The sequence below is a fragment of the Micropterus salmoides genome, unplaced genomic scaffold (assembly GCF_014851395.1).
Source record: "Micropterus salmoides isolate LMB-PRFRI ecotype aquatic unplaced genomic scaffold, ASM1485139v1 Ms_hic_scaffold_302, whole genome shotgun sequence".
NCBI classification, from domain to species: Eukaryota; Metazoa; Chordata; class Actinopteri; order Centrarchiformes; family Centrarchidae; genus Micropterus; species Micropterus salmoides.
Window position 1 is genome coordinate 4,611 of NW_024042285.1, and position 15,116 is coordinate 19,726.

The following is a 15,116-nucleotide window of genomic DNA, read 5'->3' on the forward strand; positions in this document are numbered from 1 at the left end:
TAGTTATTACCTTACATATAATCTGCCACAATGACTACTTTCTACATCTAGTTTATAACCTTCACTCTGTTAATCCTATCCAATGCTACAGAAACGATTTCCTAACAACCCTCTGGCTCTATGATACAGTGAGGCAGTGGCCAGCTGCTGTTCCACTTGCTTCTAGTAGGGCTGGGCAATATGGCCAAAAAGTCATATCCCGGTACTGTTAAGCAGAATTCCGGCAAAAAATATATTTTGGTATTTTCTGCTAAGCGGGCTGGGGAAGCGGGGGGGGGGCAGTTTTAGCGGGCATGTTTTTACTATTTTTAGTAACTTAGCTTGTTTCTTATTTCACCGTTTTAATTATACTTCATTCTCCATCTTAAGTATCACTCACTTATTGAATTTGCCTCCTTCAGTTCTTTTCACACTCACAGATCTGACGTACCTCTGCTGCAAAGACGCCATTACTAGTACCAGCTCAACTCGCCTCGACTTGACTCGGTTTGGCCATTTTCCATTGCATAGTACCCAGAGATGGCACCCGTCAATGTAGCTGGTCGTCATAGTGATGCCACACACAACTGCTGCGACGTAATGTTCAATGCGACACACACACCAGCAACCCACAAACAGCTGTCTCTTGATTTAAGTGAAAACGTTTCAACATTACTCAATATGTAAAGACAGATAAGATGGAGGTGATATGAAAACCTGGCAGTGGTAGCAGGTACAAGTACAACTTTTACACAATGGAAAACCAAATAAAGGCGAGGCGAGTTGAGCTGGTACCGTGCCATCTCTCTCTCCTTGTATGTCCGCTGCGGTGACTTTCTCCATCAGTAGTAGGCTAAGCTGTATAAAGTCACTGAAAAAACTTTTCCTCCGTCATTCCGTTCACAGCAGCAGCTGAGCTGCATGTTGAGGAGGCGTGTTGACGATGTAGCCTATCATAACAAAACCAACTTGGTAGCTACCGAACGACATCTGACTGGTGTGTTCACTGTTGCTTTACCTGGTCCGCGCTTGTAAAATATCCACACTGTCGCGACTTGTAACGTAATCACTGTGTTTCTTCGATAAATGCTACAATGACTCGCATAACCTTTTGGCTTTTTCCCTTTTGGCTTTTCTACTTTATTGAGTAATGTATCTTTTTGTGCATGTAATAGCTTTGCAAAGTGAAAAAGCCCAAAGTCCAGCCCAAATGGAAGAAAACTCTGCTCTGAAATGTCTGAAAACAGCTCGTTTGTAGTCCAGCCTATCCTTCCACTTTCTTGTGATGTAACAAGAAAATATGTGTCATAATGCTCGCCGAGCTACTAGTCTGACTCGCCCTCAAAACACTGAAAAACACTGAGCTGGAGCACACACCTCTCCTCTCACTTCCAAACACCATCTACCCTCCAAGCAGTCAGTGGACATGAAGTTGTTACTGTGATGTAGAGACAGAGCTCAGTTAAAACTTTATGGATGAAAGACACTTTTGTTACAGATTAATAACTCACCACTCTGAAACTCTTGCTCCAGTCCATATTGCCAACCTGGTCGGCAACATGTAGCCTACAGCTGAATCGAAGCTTTCTCTGCTTCTGATTGGCTAGTAGTCCTTAACTAGGAACTGCGCATGTGCAACAAGATTTAGCATATTAAAGCTCATTGTTTTGGTTTTACAGCTCACAATTTTACTGTTACGATTCAGTCACTGCTCTCATCAACCTGGTTTGCGTACGCAGAAGGCAGCTGTTTCCACCAAATAAGCTCTGATAAGCTCTATGTACACTCCCTGCCCAGCACCAAATCGGCAGACACTAGCTGTTGAACATAGTGGAGCATTTAGCCACTAAAAAGATGGAGACCAAAAACTGGAGCTGGCAGCCCAATTACGGCTATATTTACAGTTTGTGGCGCTGCCCTCAAGTGGAAAACAAATTACTAAATGCAGGTTTAAGTAATTTGCATTATTATAATGTCAATTGGACAATGCAGGGAAAAAGCAAAATGTAAATGGTGGAACAACATTAGGGCTGCAACAAATGACTATTTTGCTAGTTGATTAATCTGTGGATTATGAAACGAATAATTGACTATTCGGATTATGAATCGCAAAACGACACAATGCCTCTCATTTAGCTATTAGCCTTTAAATTAAACCTGAGGTTGTTTTAGGCATGTGCTAATTAACAGTCAAGACAATAAAATAAATACTGCTTTCAAAAATGCATCTTTTAATGAACATTTCTGCTGCAGCAACAGAAAGTTCCACTGAAATCACGTCCTGATAAGCAACTGATCTCCTGTTTAGTGACGGATCAGCTTTTGCGCCAGTACTAAAACACTCCAGGACAAACTGACACTGTATACAAAGAAAGGAATAACGTCACGCATTACATTAGCCGTATTTAAACATTTATATAGTTTCCCCTAACTCAACAACTCAAAAAACTCCACAGACAGGAGAACTGTTTTCTCTTCTTAGTATGAAATTGTCCGGTGTTGCCTAATCTTGCGCACTCGGCAGCAACACGTTCTCCAGCTGGGAACGTTGCCATGAGCGATGCATCGTTTATGATTGTAAAGTCAGGGCTAATCTGGAATGTGAACGCGGCCATTGTGTATCATAATTATGTGCTACTCACAGCATCATTACTGTAACAATCAATCAAACTGACCAACTGTATAGAAAACGATTCAGATCATAACGTGAAGTAACACACCTTAAACGTGAAGCTAGCTCGCTAACTAGATTACCGAGACGAGTCTTCATCATCCACAAACAAGACAAAATGTTTCGCGCCTCCTCTTCAGATGCTCCGGTGTTTCCAGCAGAGCTCAGCTTTGCTGCAGTTCACGACCTTTCTGGCTGAGTAAAGAGTGAAATGCTGCCACACTCTGGAGGATTTAGTTTGTGAAGGTGCTACTGCAGCGCTGATGTTGATTTAGTAACATTACTGTTCACATCACTTTACTCTGTTAAGCTGACTTTGTCACTATGGCCGATGACGTCATGAATGAATCAATTATTAAATTTTGTTGGCAAAGAATTTAATAATCAATTTTTGTCGACTATGTCGATTAGTTGTTGCACCCCTAAATAACACTGAGCTAGTGGAGGGCCCTGTGATGCCTTTTTGAATTCCTGGTTTCATTCCTTTTAATGTAACAAAGTCCAAGTGCCCTCCATCTCGGCAAGTGAAGGAGCTGAGGCCATGCAATCTAAATTAATTAGATTCTATTTGTGGCCACATTGCTTCGCCTCTACAGCAATTCTGTTCCATTCATTCTGCCTGCCTGTGTGTGTTGGTGTGACTGATGGAATGGCTAAGGGAAATAAAGCAGGGAGAAGAGGAAGAAAAAGACAGCACATCTATATGTGTGCAAATTGATTTTCAATACCACTGACAGTGTTCATGTGTCCGGGAGCGTTGCCCAAAGAGCATTAGACTCTTCAGCTGTAACGGACCTCCCGCCGCAGCTGCACCCTCACAAGCCAACCGATCAAGCATTTAAAAATACTTAAAAATGAATAAACAGATAGAAATACAATCGTTTCACCTCTGGTTGTTGAGGAAGGATAAAGTTGAAATTTTTGTGGTTGTGTCCTTCTTATTACCATTAGCCATGCTGAATAGATTTTAGTTTTTTAATGGATGAGAGGTAAAGATGAGAACAGAGAAATAAGTCAAGGATTTTAAATGTTAAACTTGGGAACAAAGAAGGATTCATGAAGCTGCAATAATTTGGTGTAAACATTTATTTAACTGTGACAGACGAACCAGAAGATTCCATAAGATTGACACTGTACAACTATAGCAACCAATAACAGTAACACCTTTTCAGATAGGAGAACAAATTAGTCATGAACATCTGCAGCCAGGTCACCAGGTCAATACCAGGCGTCTTACTTATTAATAAGTCTATCTGGTGGAATCTTAATCCAGTCTACTCAGCACTCTTCCGCCCAGCGATGTGTAAAAAAACTGGACGACACGAGCCTCTGAGGTTATTCGATGTTTTCAGATTCTATTGACTGTTTATGTTGACATAGTGAGGACACTGAAAATGAGGTGTGAAAGAGAATTGATCTTAATCTGGTAATAAGATAGAGAGGGATAAACGGAGGACAGGAGCTATTGTCCCCATCCGCTTGAAACAATGTTTTCCAATTTGACCCCTAATATGTCCTGAAAAGTGACTCATGGTGAAAGCAGAGGACTGTGTGAGTGAAATACAGAATGATTTGAAATTACTCTTTTTTTTTAAGCACAGTCATGCTTGTAGCCTGTAGTAGTACAATTAATCCTGCTAATTAAATTGAAACAAGAAAATAAATGTGGTTATTTAAAAGGAAATAATAGTAATATAAAAAGGCATCTTTTAGGATTATAATGGATAAATGATGCTTACTAAGTTAATATACTTAATTTCCCACAATGAAGACAAAGTGCAATGTGCAGAAATCAGCACTGCATTTATTCAAGACCTTTCAAATAAACACATTAGCATTTGTGATGGTGCCTACAGTGTATTGATAGAAAACCTTTACTGGGATTAGTCACATAATTTATTGCCTGTTAAAACATGCAGAATCAATGACAGCAAGGTGCAGTAAAGGGTTGGTACAGAGTGAGTATTCGTGGCATCTGGTAACCTTTGCTGCCCTCTAGGCCAAAGGGATTGTCAACACATGCAGTACATTGTATTTACTGTACCCCATCTGCATGCGGGTCACAGTTAAGCAACCGGGATCCCAGCTTACAATTGGATTTATGCTGTTTGAGAATATTTTTACTCAGTGTCCTACCATAAACCATAACTGAGAAAATCACAAAATTGAAACCAGTTTAGGTTTCCCTCATCAAAGAAGCCCATTGAATATTAAGCCAATTTATTTTAACAACTGAAACTTTATTTTGAAAAACGTTTGAAGGCTGAGATGGCCTGCTGGTTAAAAATGCTGTTGAACCCGAAAACAAGAGTTTAAAAAAGCATCCATATCCCTGACATTCAATGTCAACAATCAATGACAGCTCCATAAATGTCACCACGCTTGTGCATCATGAACATGTAGTGGGTGTTTGAGTACGCTCCCTACTTGTCCCTACTTGGACTGTACTTTTTAAAGTGAAACCTATCTCTACATCTCCCTGTCGTCCTGGGTCTCCAAGGTGGGTACATGGAGTAATGTGGGCTCGGTCTTGTCTGCAACATCCCCCAGCTTCTTCTTACCGATTTGACACTTACTCAGGCAGTCGTCACACAGGATGCTCTCCTTAACCAGGTAAAGCCTCTCTGCTATCATGAGTGACTCAAGGCCGAGGTCCTGCTCAGTGAGGATGGGGTTCCTGTCCAGGTTGACCCGCTCCAGGTTGTTCAGCCTCACGAGGCATCCAGGGAAGCGAGTGAACCGGTTGTCAGAGAGGCCGATGTGGCGGAGCTCCTTCAATGTACCAATGGAGGTGGGGAGAGCGTCCAGCTGGTTGAGACCCAGGTTGAGCGTGTGCAGTTTCTTCAGTAGGCCGAGCTCAGCAGGGAGGCTGGTCAGCTGGTTGTTACACAGGTTCAAAACCTGCAGATTCTGGAGACGGCCGATAGTCACAGGGAGCTCCTCCAGCTGCAACAAAAACATTAACACGTTCTGTAGTAGTGTGATTCCACACAGTTTACTAATCAAAATACTGTTATATATCTTCTCTTCTTGTTCTCATGAGCCCAATATCTCAAACCAGCTGCATCGTCACATCGTCAAAAAAAAAACAAATACAGATAAAGCTGTATAAAAAGGAGTTTTTATCACTTTTTTTGCTTGCTAAATTACATGTCAAATGTAACCTTAACACAGACACAGTCACAAACAAAGCTCGATTACCAACTGGGCACCAGACCCTCAGGGGCCTCCATTTGCATCGAGATTTCTTAATTTGATAAATTGCACATTTGTTCTTTTATTGTGTAACTTAGAGCACAACAAGCATGGTATGAACAGAAATCAAAGGGGCCTTTAAAATGACACCAGCATTATTAGATATTTCTGTGGCCATGAGTTAAAATCAAATTTTAGATTGCAAATATTTCTAATAAAATATATGTCCACTACCTGATCACTAACTAATGCACACACCCCTATAGGTGGTTAATCCAGCCCTGCATAAAACATACAGTGGCACACAAACACTAAATATACAAATATGTGACTGTAGAGAGACACATTGTGTGGTTCACCTCCAAAACCACTGGAATTTACACTTCCCATAATGCAAATTAAAACCTTCCTTACATGGTAAACACAATCTCAGTGGTGAGTGCAAGGATTGGTGCAATGCTCCTTTACTTAAAATCCTGACAGCTGGCTTTTATGTACTTCATTTGTGAGCTGAAGTAAAAAAAACAAAAAGACAATTGAGTTTCAGTTGGCATGTATGTGAATTTGTGTTTTTCAGTTAAATAAACCAGAGACGCTTTGTTGAAGCATCTATTCCTTAACTTTCTGTCCTACTCACATAGTTGCTGTGCAGATCTAGGAAACTGATGTTGATGAAATGGTCAATAAAGTCCGGGAGCTTTTTGATCAGGTTCCTGCTCAGGTCTAGTTCATCCATGTCATACAGCTTCTGGATACACTTTGGCACTGTGGCGATCTCCTTGAAACTGAGATCCAGACGCTTCCGCTTACCGTCCAGGGACACCTCCACGCAGTTCTGAGCCATTTTCAAGGTGAATGTCTTACTTTTAGCCCGTCCGGTTTTCTTTCCCTTGGCCATTCTGCTGCAAGGAGACGCAGGAGCGTGGCGGTTGCTGTAGTTAACAGTACTCAGTAATGCGCTGTGACACAGGAGTTGACAGTGGAACTGGCCTGCGAGATTATCTTACCCAACACAGTCCAGCCAGCTGAAACAGTAGATAGTAGATCTCCTTAGATAAAAGACCTGTAACATTATCACCCATTGCTCCATGACAAAGCAAATTAACTAACATTTGCACTGGCTTTATTCTAGTATATTTACAACGTGTAATCACTGAACAAATGTCAGATTGTGTTTGTTCAGAAGATTGACTGCATTGACTGGCACTAAATAACTGTGGGATTTTGACTGCATCAGAACAAAAGTAAAGGAGAAGAGGAAGTGCTTAAAACAGATTTATGATCATTAGTAGTGCAAGATAAGCGATTAACAAGAAGACACTAAGAGACATGACAAGGCGATCAACAGGAGGTACCTGAGTACATTTTAAATTTCACATTTAGAATCTTTGATTTCTTACCAGCATTAGCGAGTCCACTTCCTTGGATCCGGCACACTGACTACCAGGAAAGAGACAAAAGGGACTCCAGACACGTCACTTGAGTGTCTCTTTCTCCAGCCTGAGAATTACACTCTACATCAAGATGCCATTGAAGAGAGTTGTAAATAAAAACTGGTCAGATTGTTGTAGTTGTGGCTGTCTGTCAGGTGGTTTGCAGCTCCACCGTGGACTCACTTGGCCACACATTGTTTTCCTTTGTTCCCAGGCAACTGCTTTGGTCTCAGCAGACTTTATGGCTGCGAGCAGCTACAGCAGGACAGTTTGTTCTCATGGTGTCTGTAGTTGGAAGACAGTTTTAAAAAATGACGGTAACTGTTTCTAGGATTGTTCTGTTTTCAAATAACAATCACACACGATTGTATAAGGAAGTGAATGCCTTTAGGGTTGCCATGTCTCCAAAAAAATAAAAAATAAAATAAAAGCAGTGAGACTGAAATGCTGATCACAAATAGGTTATTTTGATGAGCACCAGTGGAAAGTATCAGAGGAAAAAATCCAACATGGTCCAAAAGAGCAAAATTATGCAGTGGATTTTGTATCCTGGTTATTTATTTTTTACTGCTTCCAAACGGCATGGCAAAACATTAACTATTACAGTTCTACTCTAAGAATAGTTTTCAAATCTCCAGACATATTGTCTTTCAAAGACCTAACTGAAAACTATAAGAAATATTGCAGTTTACATTTTACAGTATTAGTAAAAAAAAAAAATTTCCAAACAAAGACATTTATGTAGCAATCTTTTATGTAAAAATGTAAATTGGGAGTCTTTGCTATTGGCCTATAAATTCTGCCTATCATAAGGCAAAGTCTTACTATTATAACAACAACAAAAAAAAGGCCATTCCTTGTTTTATGTCTCAAAATGAAGCAATAGAATTAAGCAATGGATATTTTAACCTATTATAATTGGTCCAAAAATGTCCCTCATGCTCACTCATTTCTGAATGCTTGTTTATGATGGAAAAATATATTTTTTTAAATACTAAACATTTACAATTTGTAAACAATTAAAAAAAATGTCATGTCCAGAAATTTGGTTTGCTTACAAATGAAATGCACATGGAAAAAATATATACAGTAAATAGAAATATTACAGAGTACAGTATACTGAGCTGCTTAACTGTGCTGTGTTGTTAAATAGTTTCCTGTCTGACCCTTTCCCCAAGCTATGATACCATACATCAGTTACACAGCTGCGTTGAGCTCTCTCTCTCTCACACACACACACACACAGACTTCTGTCAGCTGTAAGTATAATGTATCACATACTGTAGTCGCATCTTAGATGTTACTCAGCTGTGACCTGTCTAAATTTAGTCTGGTTGGTGCACTTCATATGATGCACTTTCACTTGACGTCAATGCCACACAGTACATCCTACATGCCAGTAGGGGGTGCTGTCTTTGTACAAATTCACACAGTATCAGGACGTGTAGACATCCATGCTGCCGGGTGAAACATCTCTGCCATTAGATTTCATTCTGTTGTTTGGGAAAATTAGAAATCTGTTCAGCTGTAACGGACCTTCCGCTGCAGCTGCATGCTAGCAAGCCAACCAATGAGCAAGCATTTAAAAATACTTCAAAATGAATAAACAGATAGAAATACAATCATAGAGAAATTATAAATAAGCAGATGAATTTTGATGTTTGCGATATAAAACAGCGCTGGAAGTCATGTAACCAGGCCCTATTCAAGGTCTGATAAAGGGACCAAGTGTCTCCAGATGTACCAGGAAGGCATCCAGTCCATGATATCCGGATAAACAGACACAGACAGGCAAACAAAGACAAAGACAAAGATCTAAAATAGGTTCCTGAGATAGCATAACTAGGTTAGTTAACTTACATATAGGTGTATGTGCAAACAAATGTGGATTTTTCTGCAATAAGACCATTGTCACCACTAACTGTACCTCCAAAATATCCATAATGGACAATCAGAGAACAGAAAGCGAGAGGCAGAATCTGCGTTGTGTTTTAAAGGTTTGACATGTCACAGAGTAGGAAAAGATAAGGATGAAATGCCAAAATAATAAAATGATTTACACCAGCTGGGTGTTCATGTTTAAAGATGTGAGAGGAAAACTTGCACGTCACAGGTCTTATTGTTCTGGTTGTGCTGCAAATGGAGCCTGCATAAAACCAGGTCAGCCCACTGTGTGTGTTTTTGTTGTTTAAGCTATAGAATAGCATCACTAGTGCTGACGCCGAGTTCCTTGGAAGCTCTGCAAGGCACCAAGATTGCTTAGATGGCATATTCTTAAAGTTAAAGCAGCGCAGTACCTGATTAATTGTGAATCCTAACCATGTTTCTTATCATCAGAATTTTTGTCTAAGATATTATTTTGACCTGGTTAGTATTTTTATGTCTGCATGCACCAACCAGGTCAGAGCAAAAGCAGCCATATTGTAGAGTGCAGAAAAGTAGCATACTCTAAGCCTGAGTCATTTCCCTCAAAGTGTGAAACACAGGTCAGGATATATGCAGGTCACACCAGAGGAAGTGGCGCTGACCTAATTGGTTGAGGTAGTGTTCAGATATAGCCTGACAAACATTTTAATCACGTGTGCACTAGCAGGCCACACACAAGTCAGGTTAAATTTTGTTCCCTTTTTTGTCTGAGTTTGATTTTTATTAGTCAGACTATATGAACTAAGAATGTTTGCTCTATTAACAGAGGGGTCAGAGATGTTGATTACATTCAGCTTTATTACAGATAGTTTTCATGTATACAACTATGGTAGTCTACAATATGAATGTATTCTTTAAGCATCATAAAGTGATGTGAATCTGGAACAAGCTTGTTGTAAGCCCCCCAAAATGGTAAGCTAATGACAGAATTAAACATCAAACAGCGACAGAAATAGCAGCAGCTAATCAGGAAATATAGAAATAATAATAAAGACAGACCCAGCATGTCATCTATGAACATATTTGTTATTGCTAATTTATACTGTACAGAGTCATAATTTACGGTGGCTCCGAAAGCTCACAAGAGGATTGTTTTTTGAGGACTACTTTTGCAGTACCTTGCCATACTTTTGCGTTACATCGCAAAAGTAAAAGTAAAAGTGCCTTTTTCTTGCGCACAGCTGGCACTTCTCAGAAGACCCTCCCCATACTCTGTCTTGCTGACCTAGCTGGGCAGTGGATCTCTTGGTCTGTCTGTCTTGCTTGCCAGCCACTTCCAGCACTGTGAGTGTGAAATACAGCTGTTGTTTTTATAAACATGTGTTCTATATGTGTGTGCACCAAATGAAACTCAGCTTTCCAGCAGCAACCTCTGTGGTAACCAGTCAAGATACTCATTTTTAGTAAGGATGGACTGATATTGATTATTGATTAGTTCAAGATCGTTTATTGTCATTCATCCACATACCAAGTAATGAACAAAATGCTCACGGTCCAATGTGCTAAAAACAAAGACACAATAGCCTAATTCAAATTACAAACAAGACACAAAACAAAAATTAGACATGCTGGCCAGCCAAAAGAAAGAATTGTTTAATATGCAGCCCCTATCTGACGTATGTTCACCTCATAGCCTATGTATAGCCTATTTAAATAATAGCAGCATCAGAAGTAGGGTACTTAACATTAGCGAAGGCCTGATGGCTACTTAAATAATAAGCTTCTGAAATATAAGCCAGTAGGAAATGCTCGGTTCAAAGTAAAATTAAATAAGCTGATCCGTACTGGAGTGTTGCACTGAGAGCAGCTATGGCTCAGAATTAACGGAAGAAGGAAAGTATTGTGAGGGAACGCAATCCATAGTACATTTTGAGGTAGTCCTCAAAAAAGAATCCTCTTGTGAGCTTTCAGAGCCACCATAATAATTACTCTCCCTAAGGTTTCCTGCCCAAAAGTTGGGCATGTTTTACCCACAGTAAACACTTTCCTAATGAGTTTATGGTCTCAGTCGTTAGTTTCAAATCTTCTTCATTACAGCATGTTGTTCATTTGCGAAACAATGGTCCCATTTAGAGGAAAATAGATGACAAAGCAGGATATGCTTTAAGGCGGGACTACCTTGTGATTGACAAGTCACTACCATGGCGACCTGTCAATCAGGCTAGAGCTAGAGGTGAATCGTATCCACTGTGCTATGTAAAGTTAACCAGCGCTGTTGAAAAAGCTTATTAAGCGTCGGCTGTTCATTTTTTACAGTACATTTTGTTTTACGCCTGTTTTTTGTTTATTAAATGAGCATTCTGGTTAAAATTGAATTACTGATGCACCTTGCACTTGACACTACTGTCAGAATATTCCGAAAAAGGTAAATATTTTAGAGTAAACAGCTTTTTAATGTGTTGTTTTAAACGCTATGGATGGATTTAACACATCACTTTGTAAATGATACTGTGATTGGTGATATTACTGTTTTTTGGTAAAATCTATTTTCACTGCATACTACTGGCAAAAACAAATAATTTGATTATGTGGAAAATTGTGGATGTCAGCTGTGTAGAAGTCCAATCTGGCCTCATTCCCAGGTCATCAAATACCTGCATTTTGTCACACCCCTCGACATCTCATACAGACTTTCACCCAGAAGACTGGGGTTAGGGTCCTGTGTGAAACCATTGACCTTATTTAAGGGTTCAGTTAGGTTTTAGTGGTATCTAATGGTGTGCATAGTAAATTGCAACCTGATTGCAACCAAAGGCTTTCTCACTGTTCACCCCTCCCTTTCCAAGCGCAGAGGAGAAGCTATGGTGGGTGACAGGCTCTGTCGGCTCTTGTGACAGATAATATGTGTGGTCCTTCATTTGTCCAAATTTCACTTCTTTTCTTACTTCTAACAAACCATACAACCACTGATACTACTACTTCTTCTTCTTCTTCTTCTAGTCCTTCTTCTTCTTGTGCCTAGTCTTCTTCTTCAACGTAGTTTTGAAACGTGCTCCAAAAAGCAGTGTGTCCGTTTGGGCTACTGTAGAAACATGGCAGCGCAACATGGCGACTTCACTGTAAGGGTGTATGTAGATAGAAATGGCTCATTCTAAGGTAATAAAAACGGTTCATTATGTAAGGTCTTCATACACAGCTGAAACAGAGTTATGTATGATATATTGCGTTTCTGTCAATAGATCCTCCTAAATATTACACACTGAACCTTTAAAGTTATGTATGTGATGTGTAAGTCACTACTATTTATTGCAACTCAAACAATGATTCTTTCCTAAATCTAACCAAGTAGTTTTGGTGCCTAAATCTAACCAAACTGGACCGTTTCACAACGTTAACAACGTGTTAAGGCTAAATGGTTGTGCGACGTGGGGAGCGCCCAGGTGTCAACACATGTAACTACTGTATATGAATTGTGTGAATTGCAAAAGAAGATGATGTATTTCACACTATGTCAACATTTACAGGATACAGACAGTTTGAAAAGGAACACATAAATGGTGCCAGAAGGATGTGGCCCATTCAGGATCAGACACCAACCACCGGCGACTTTGTGATTCTTCCTTTCAAGCTTGCATGCATACTTTGTCTTCTCTATGAACTATTGTTTAGGCCTTCTAACCTGAAACAAGACGTAAAGCTGCTTTTGTGCAGAGAGATGAGTGAGAGCTTGCTGGACATGTTTAGGAAAGCTGGCACCGCGGGGGCAGCGGCATTCGTGTGTTTATTTAAGCTCTGAATGGATGTGGCTTTCCTTTCCTCTCAACTACGTGACTGTTGTGTTGTCTTTGCTTCAGGGCTGCAAGTTCAAAGGGCTGCTTTCCTTTTTGTAAAAGTTTGTCCGTGTTTCATTCAGGAAAGCTTAACATGGACTTGACATAAGATTCACTAGGCATTTAAGAAAGTGTTTTTGGGTGGGTGAATTAGTCATATGGTGGTTGTTTTCATTTGATGAACATAATGACTGGGTTGGGATTAGTTTGTTGGCACTGTGTCTTCAGAAAAGTCTTTAACTGTTTCAAAGCCTAAACTAGAAGCCATAAAGCTATCAGTCATTACTCATGAGTGCACCAAATAATCTTCACTAACTTGCCATTAGAAAATGGTCTCAAAGTGTGACCTAGGACACACATTATTCCCAGGAATGAGAACTGTCATTTGGGATAGGCCAAAATCTCAGAAAATAGGTGCTTTAATACAGTACAGTTCATAGTAAGAGGTGTAATTAATAATGATTTGTTCCTTTGTTCGTGCATGTTCTGAAAACCTCTATCACATATACTGAAAAACAATTTTTATTAACAAAATCTTAGCATAGGTTCTCTAGCACTAATACACCTATATTTGCCCTCGTCAATGGATGCCTAGTTTTCCTGTTGTTAGATATACTGTTTTAGTGATACTTCACTTGTTTTATTAAATTATGAATAATGATATTTGGAAATATTAATCATAAGCTCTCGTTTGGGGCATCACCTGAATCGCCGTCCACCCAAGGCCTTCAGGACTCCTTGGGTATAGCTAACAATTATGACTAGTGATCAGTTAGTTGATTGTATAACGCTATAGTTTTATTTAGCTAAGGTTACTCTGGGATTGAGAGTCTGGGGGAAGCGTTGATTTACAGTAGTTTAAACTGTCATTGATTGCATTACATTTTACATCTTGGTGCTCTGTGAAAAACTGATCATGTAACGCTACACTTTTATTTAGTTAACATTTCTTTTTTTGTGTTGCAGTTGATTGGCTAAATATTTCCCTGTTTTATTTCTATATTGGAAGTTCTCACATTTTAGTTGTTGGATTAGAAATCAAGTTTTTTAAATTATGATATTGTCAAGTTGGGTTTTGAGGTTATTAAGTTCTTTTTTTATTTGTTCTGTGGGGTTATTGGAGAGAAGGTTTGCAAGTTGTTTAATCCTTTGTTCTAAATTGTTTTCCAGTTGTTGTTGTTGTTTTTTCTTATATAAAGAATTTGATATAATTTCCCCCGATTACCGGTTTTGCCAGTTTCCCATAGTAATGATGGTGATATTTCTGTATAGTCGTTCATCTCCATAAAGGATGGCCATTCTGAGGTTATTAAGGTGTTAAGTCAGAGTCTTGAAGTAAGGATGCATTGAAACGCCATCTTGGAGGAGGTCTGGTACATGATTGAATATTTATAATTAGAGGGACGGGAGCATGATTGCTGAAGGTGATGGGAGTTAATTGTGGTTTCATGGATATTAGGGATTAATGAATTGCTTACTAAGAAAAGATCAATTCGGGAGGAAGACTGGTGAAAGGGTGAAAAATAGGAGTATTCTTGTGATAAAGGATTTTTCATTCTCCAAGCATCGGCAAGTCCATAATCATGTATTATTTAATTATTTCAGTAGAGTGCCAATTCCTTGTACTGAGGTACTTGAGCGATCAATTGTGGAACAATAATGACTAAACAACCAGATTGCAATCAATCGGAGGTAGAACAGAAGTAAAACGCTTCAATGTGAATTTAGTTTGGCTCTTGTGAAAAGGATATAACTAAAGGAATAAGGGACAAATGGATGCAAGTTATATTAAGATAACTAAGTTCAATTGGCTTATGAGTTTCAGGCTAAAGGACTAAAGGCTAAAGGACACCAACTCAGCCACAGAATGTGGTTTATTTTGCCTTACTGCTTGTTGTTTCCCCCACCGTCCGTTGTTCGGAGGCTCACAATTGGCTGGCTCTTTTCGTTGCTTTCACGGCCTCTCAGCAGGCTGGCACGCTGCACAGGCAGCTCGAGATGGGCCTTGCCAACGGGGATGCCCTGGAGTCCTTCTGGTTGGTGGTTGCGGGAAACTCTTGCAGTAAATGGGCCGTTAGTCCTGGCTTGGCTCTCTGAGTTAGGTAGGCTACTGGTGTCGTTCTCAACTCAGTTGACTATCCT

General features: G+C 39.7%; 1 protein-coding gene across 1 annotated transcript; it reads right to left on the minus strand.

Moving 5' to 3' along the window:
- Window positions 1-3,732: 3,732 nt before the first annotated feature.
- On the minus strand, window positions 3,733-7,707 carry LOC119883768 (leucine-rich repeat-containing protein 18-like). The gene is made up of 3 exons (XM_038694397.1): window positions 7,246-7,707; window positions 6,483-6,870; window positions 3,733-5,596 (listed from the first exon to the last, which is right to left on the minus strand). The coding sequence occupies exons 2-3, from the start codon at window positions 6,741-6,743 to the stop codon at window positions 5,120-5,122; spliced, it is 738 nt and encodes a 245-aa protein (XP_038550325.1). The 5' UTR covers window positions 6,744-6,870; window positions 7,246-7,707; the 3' UTR covers window positions 3,733-5,119.
- Window positions 7,708-15,116: the final 7,409 nt, after the last annotated feature.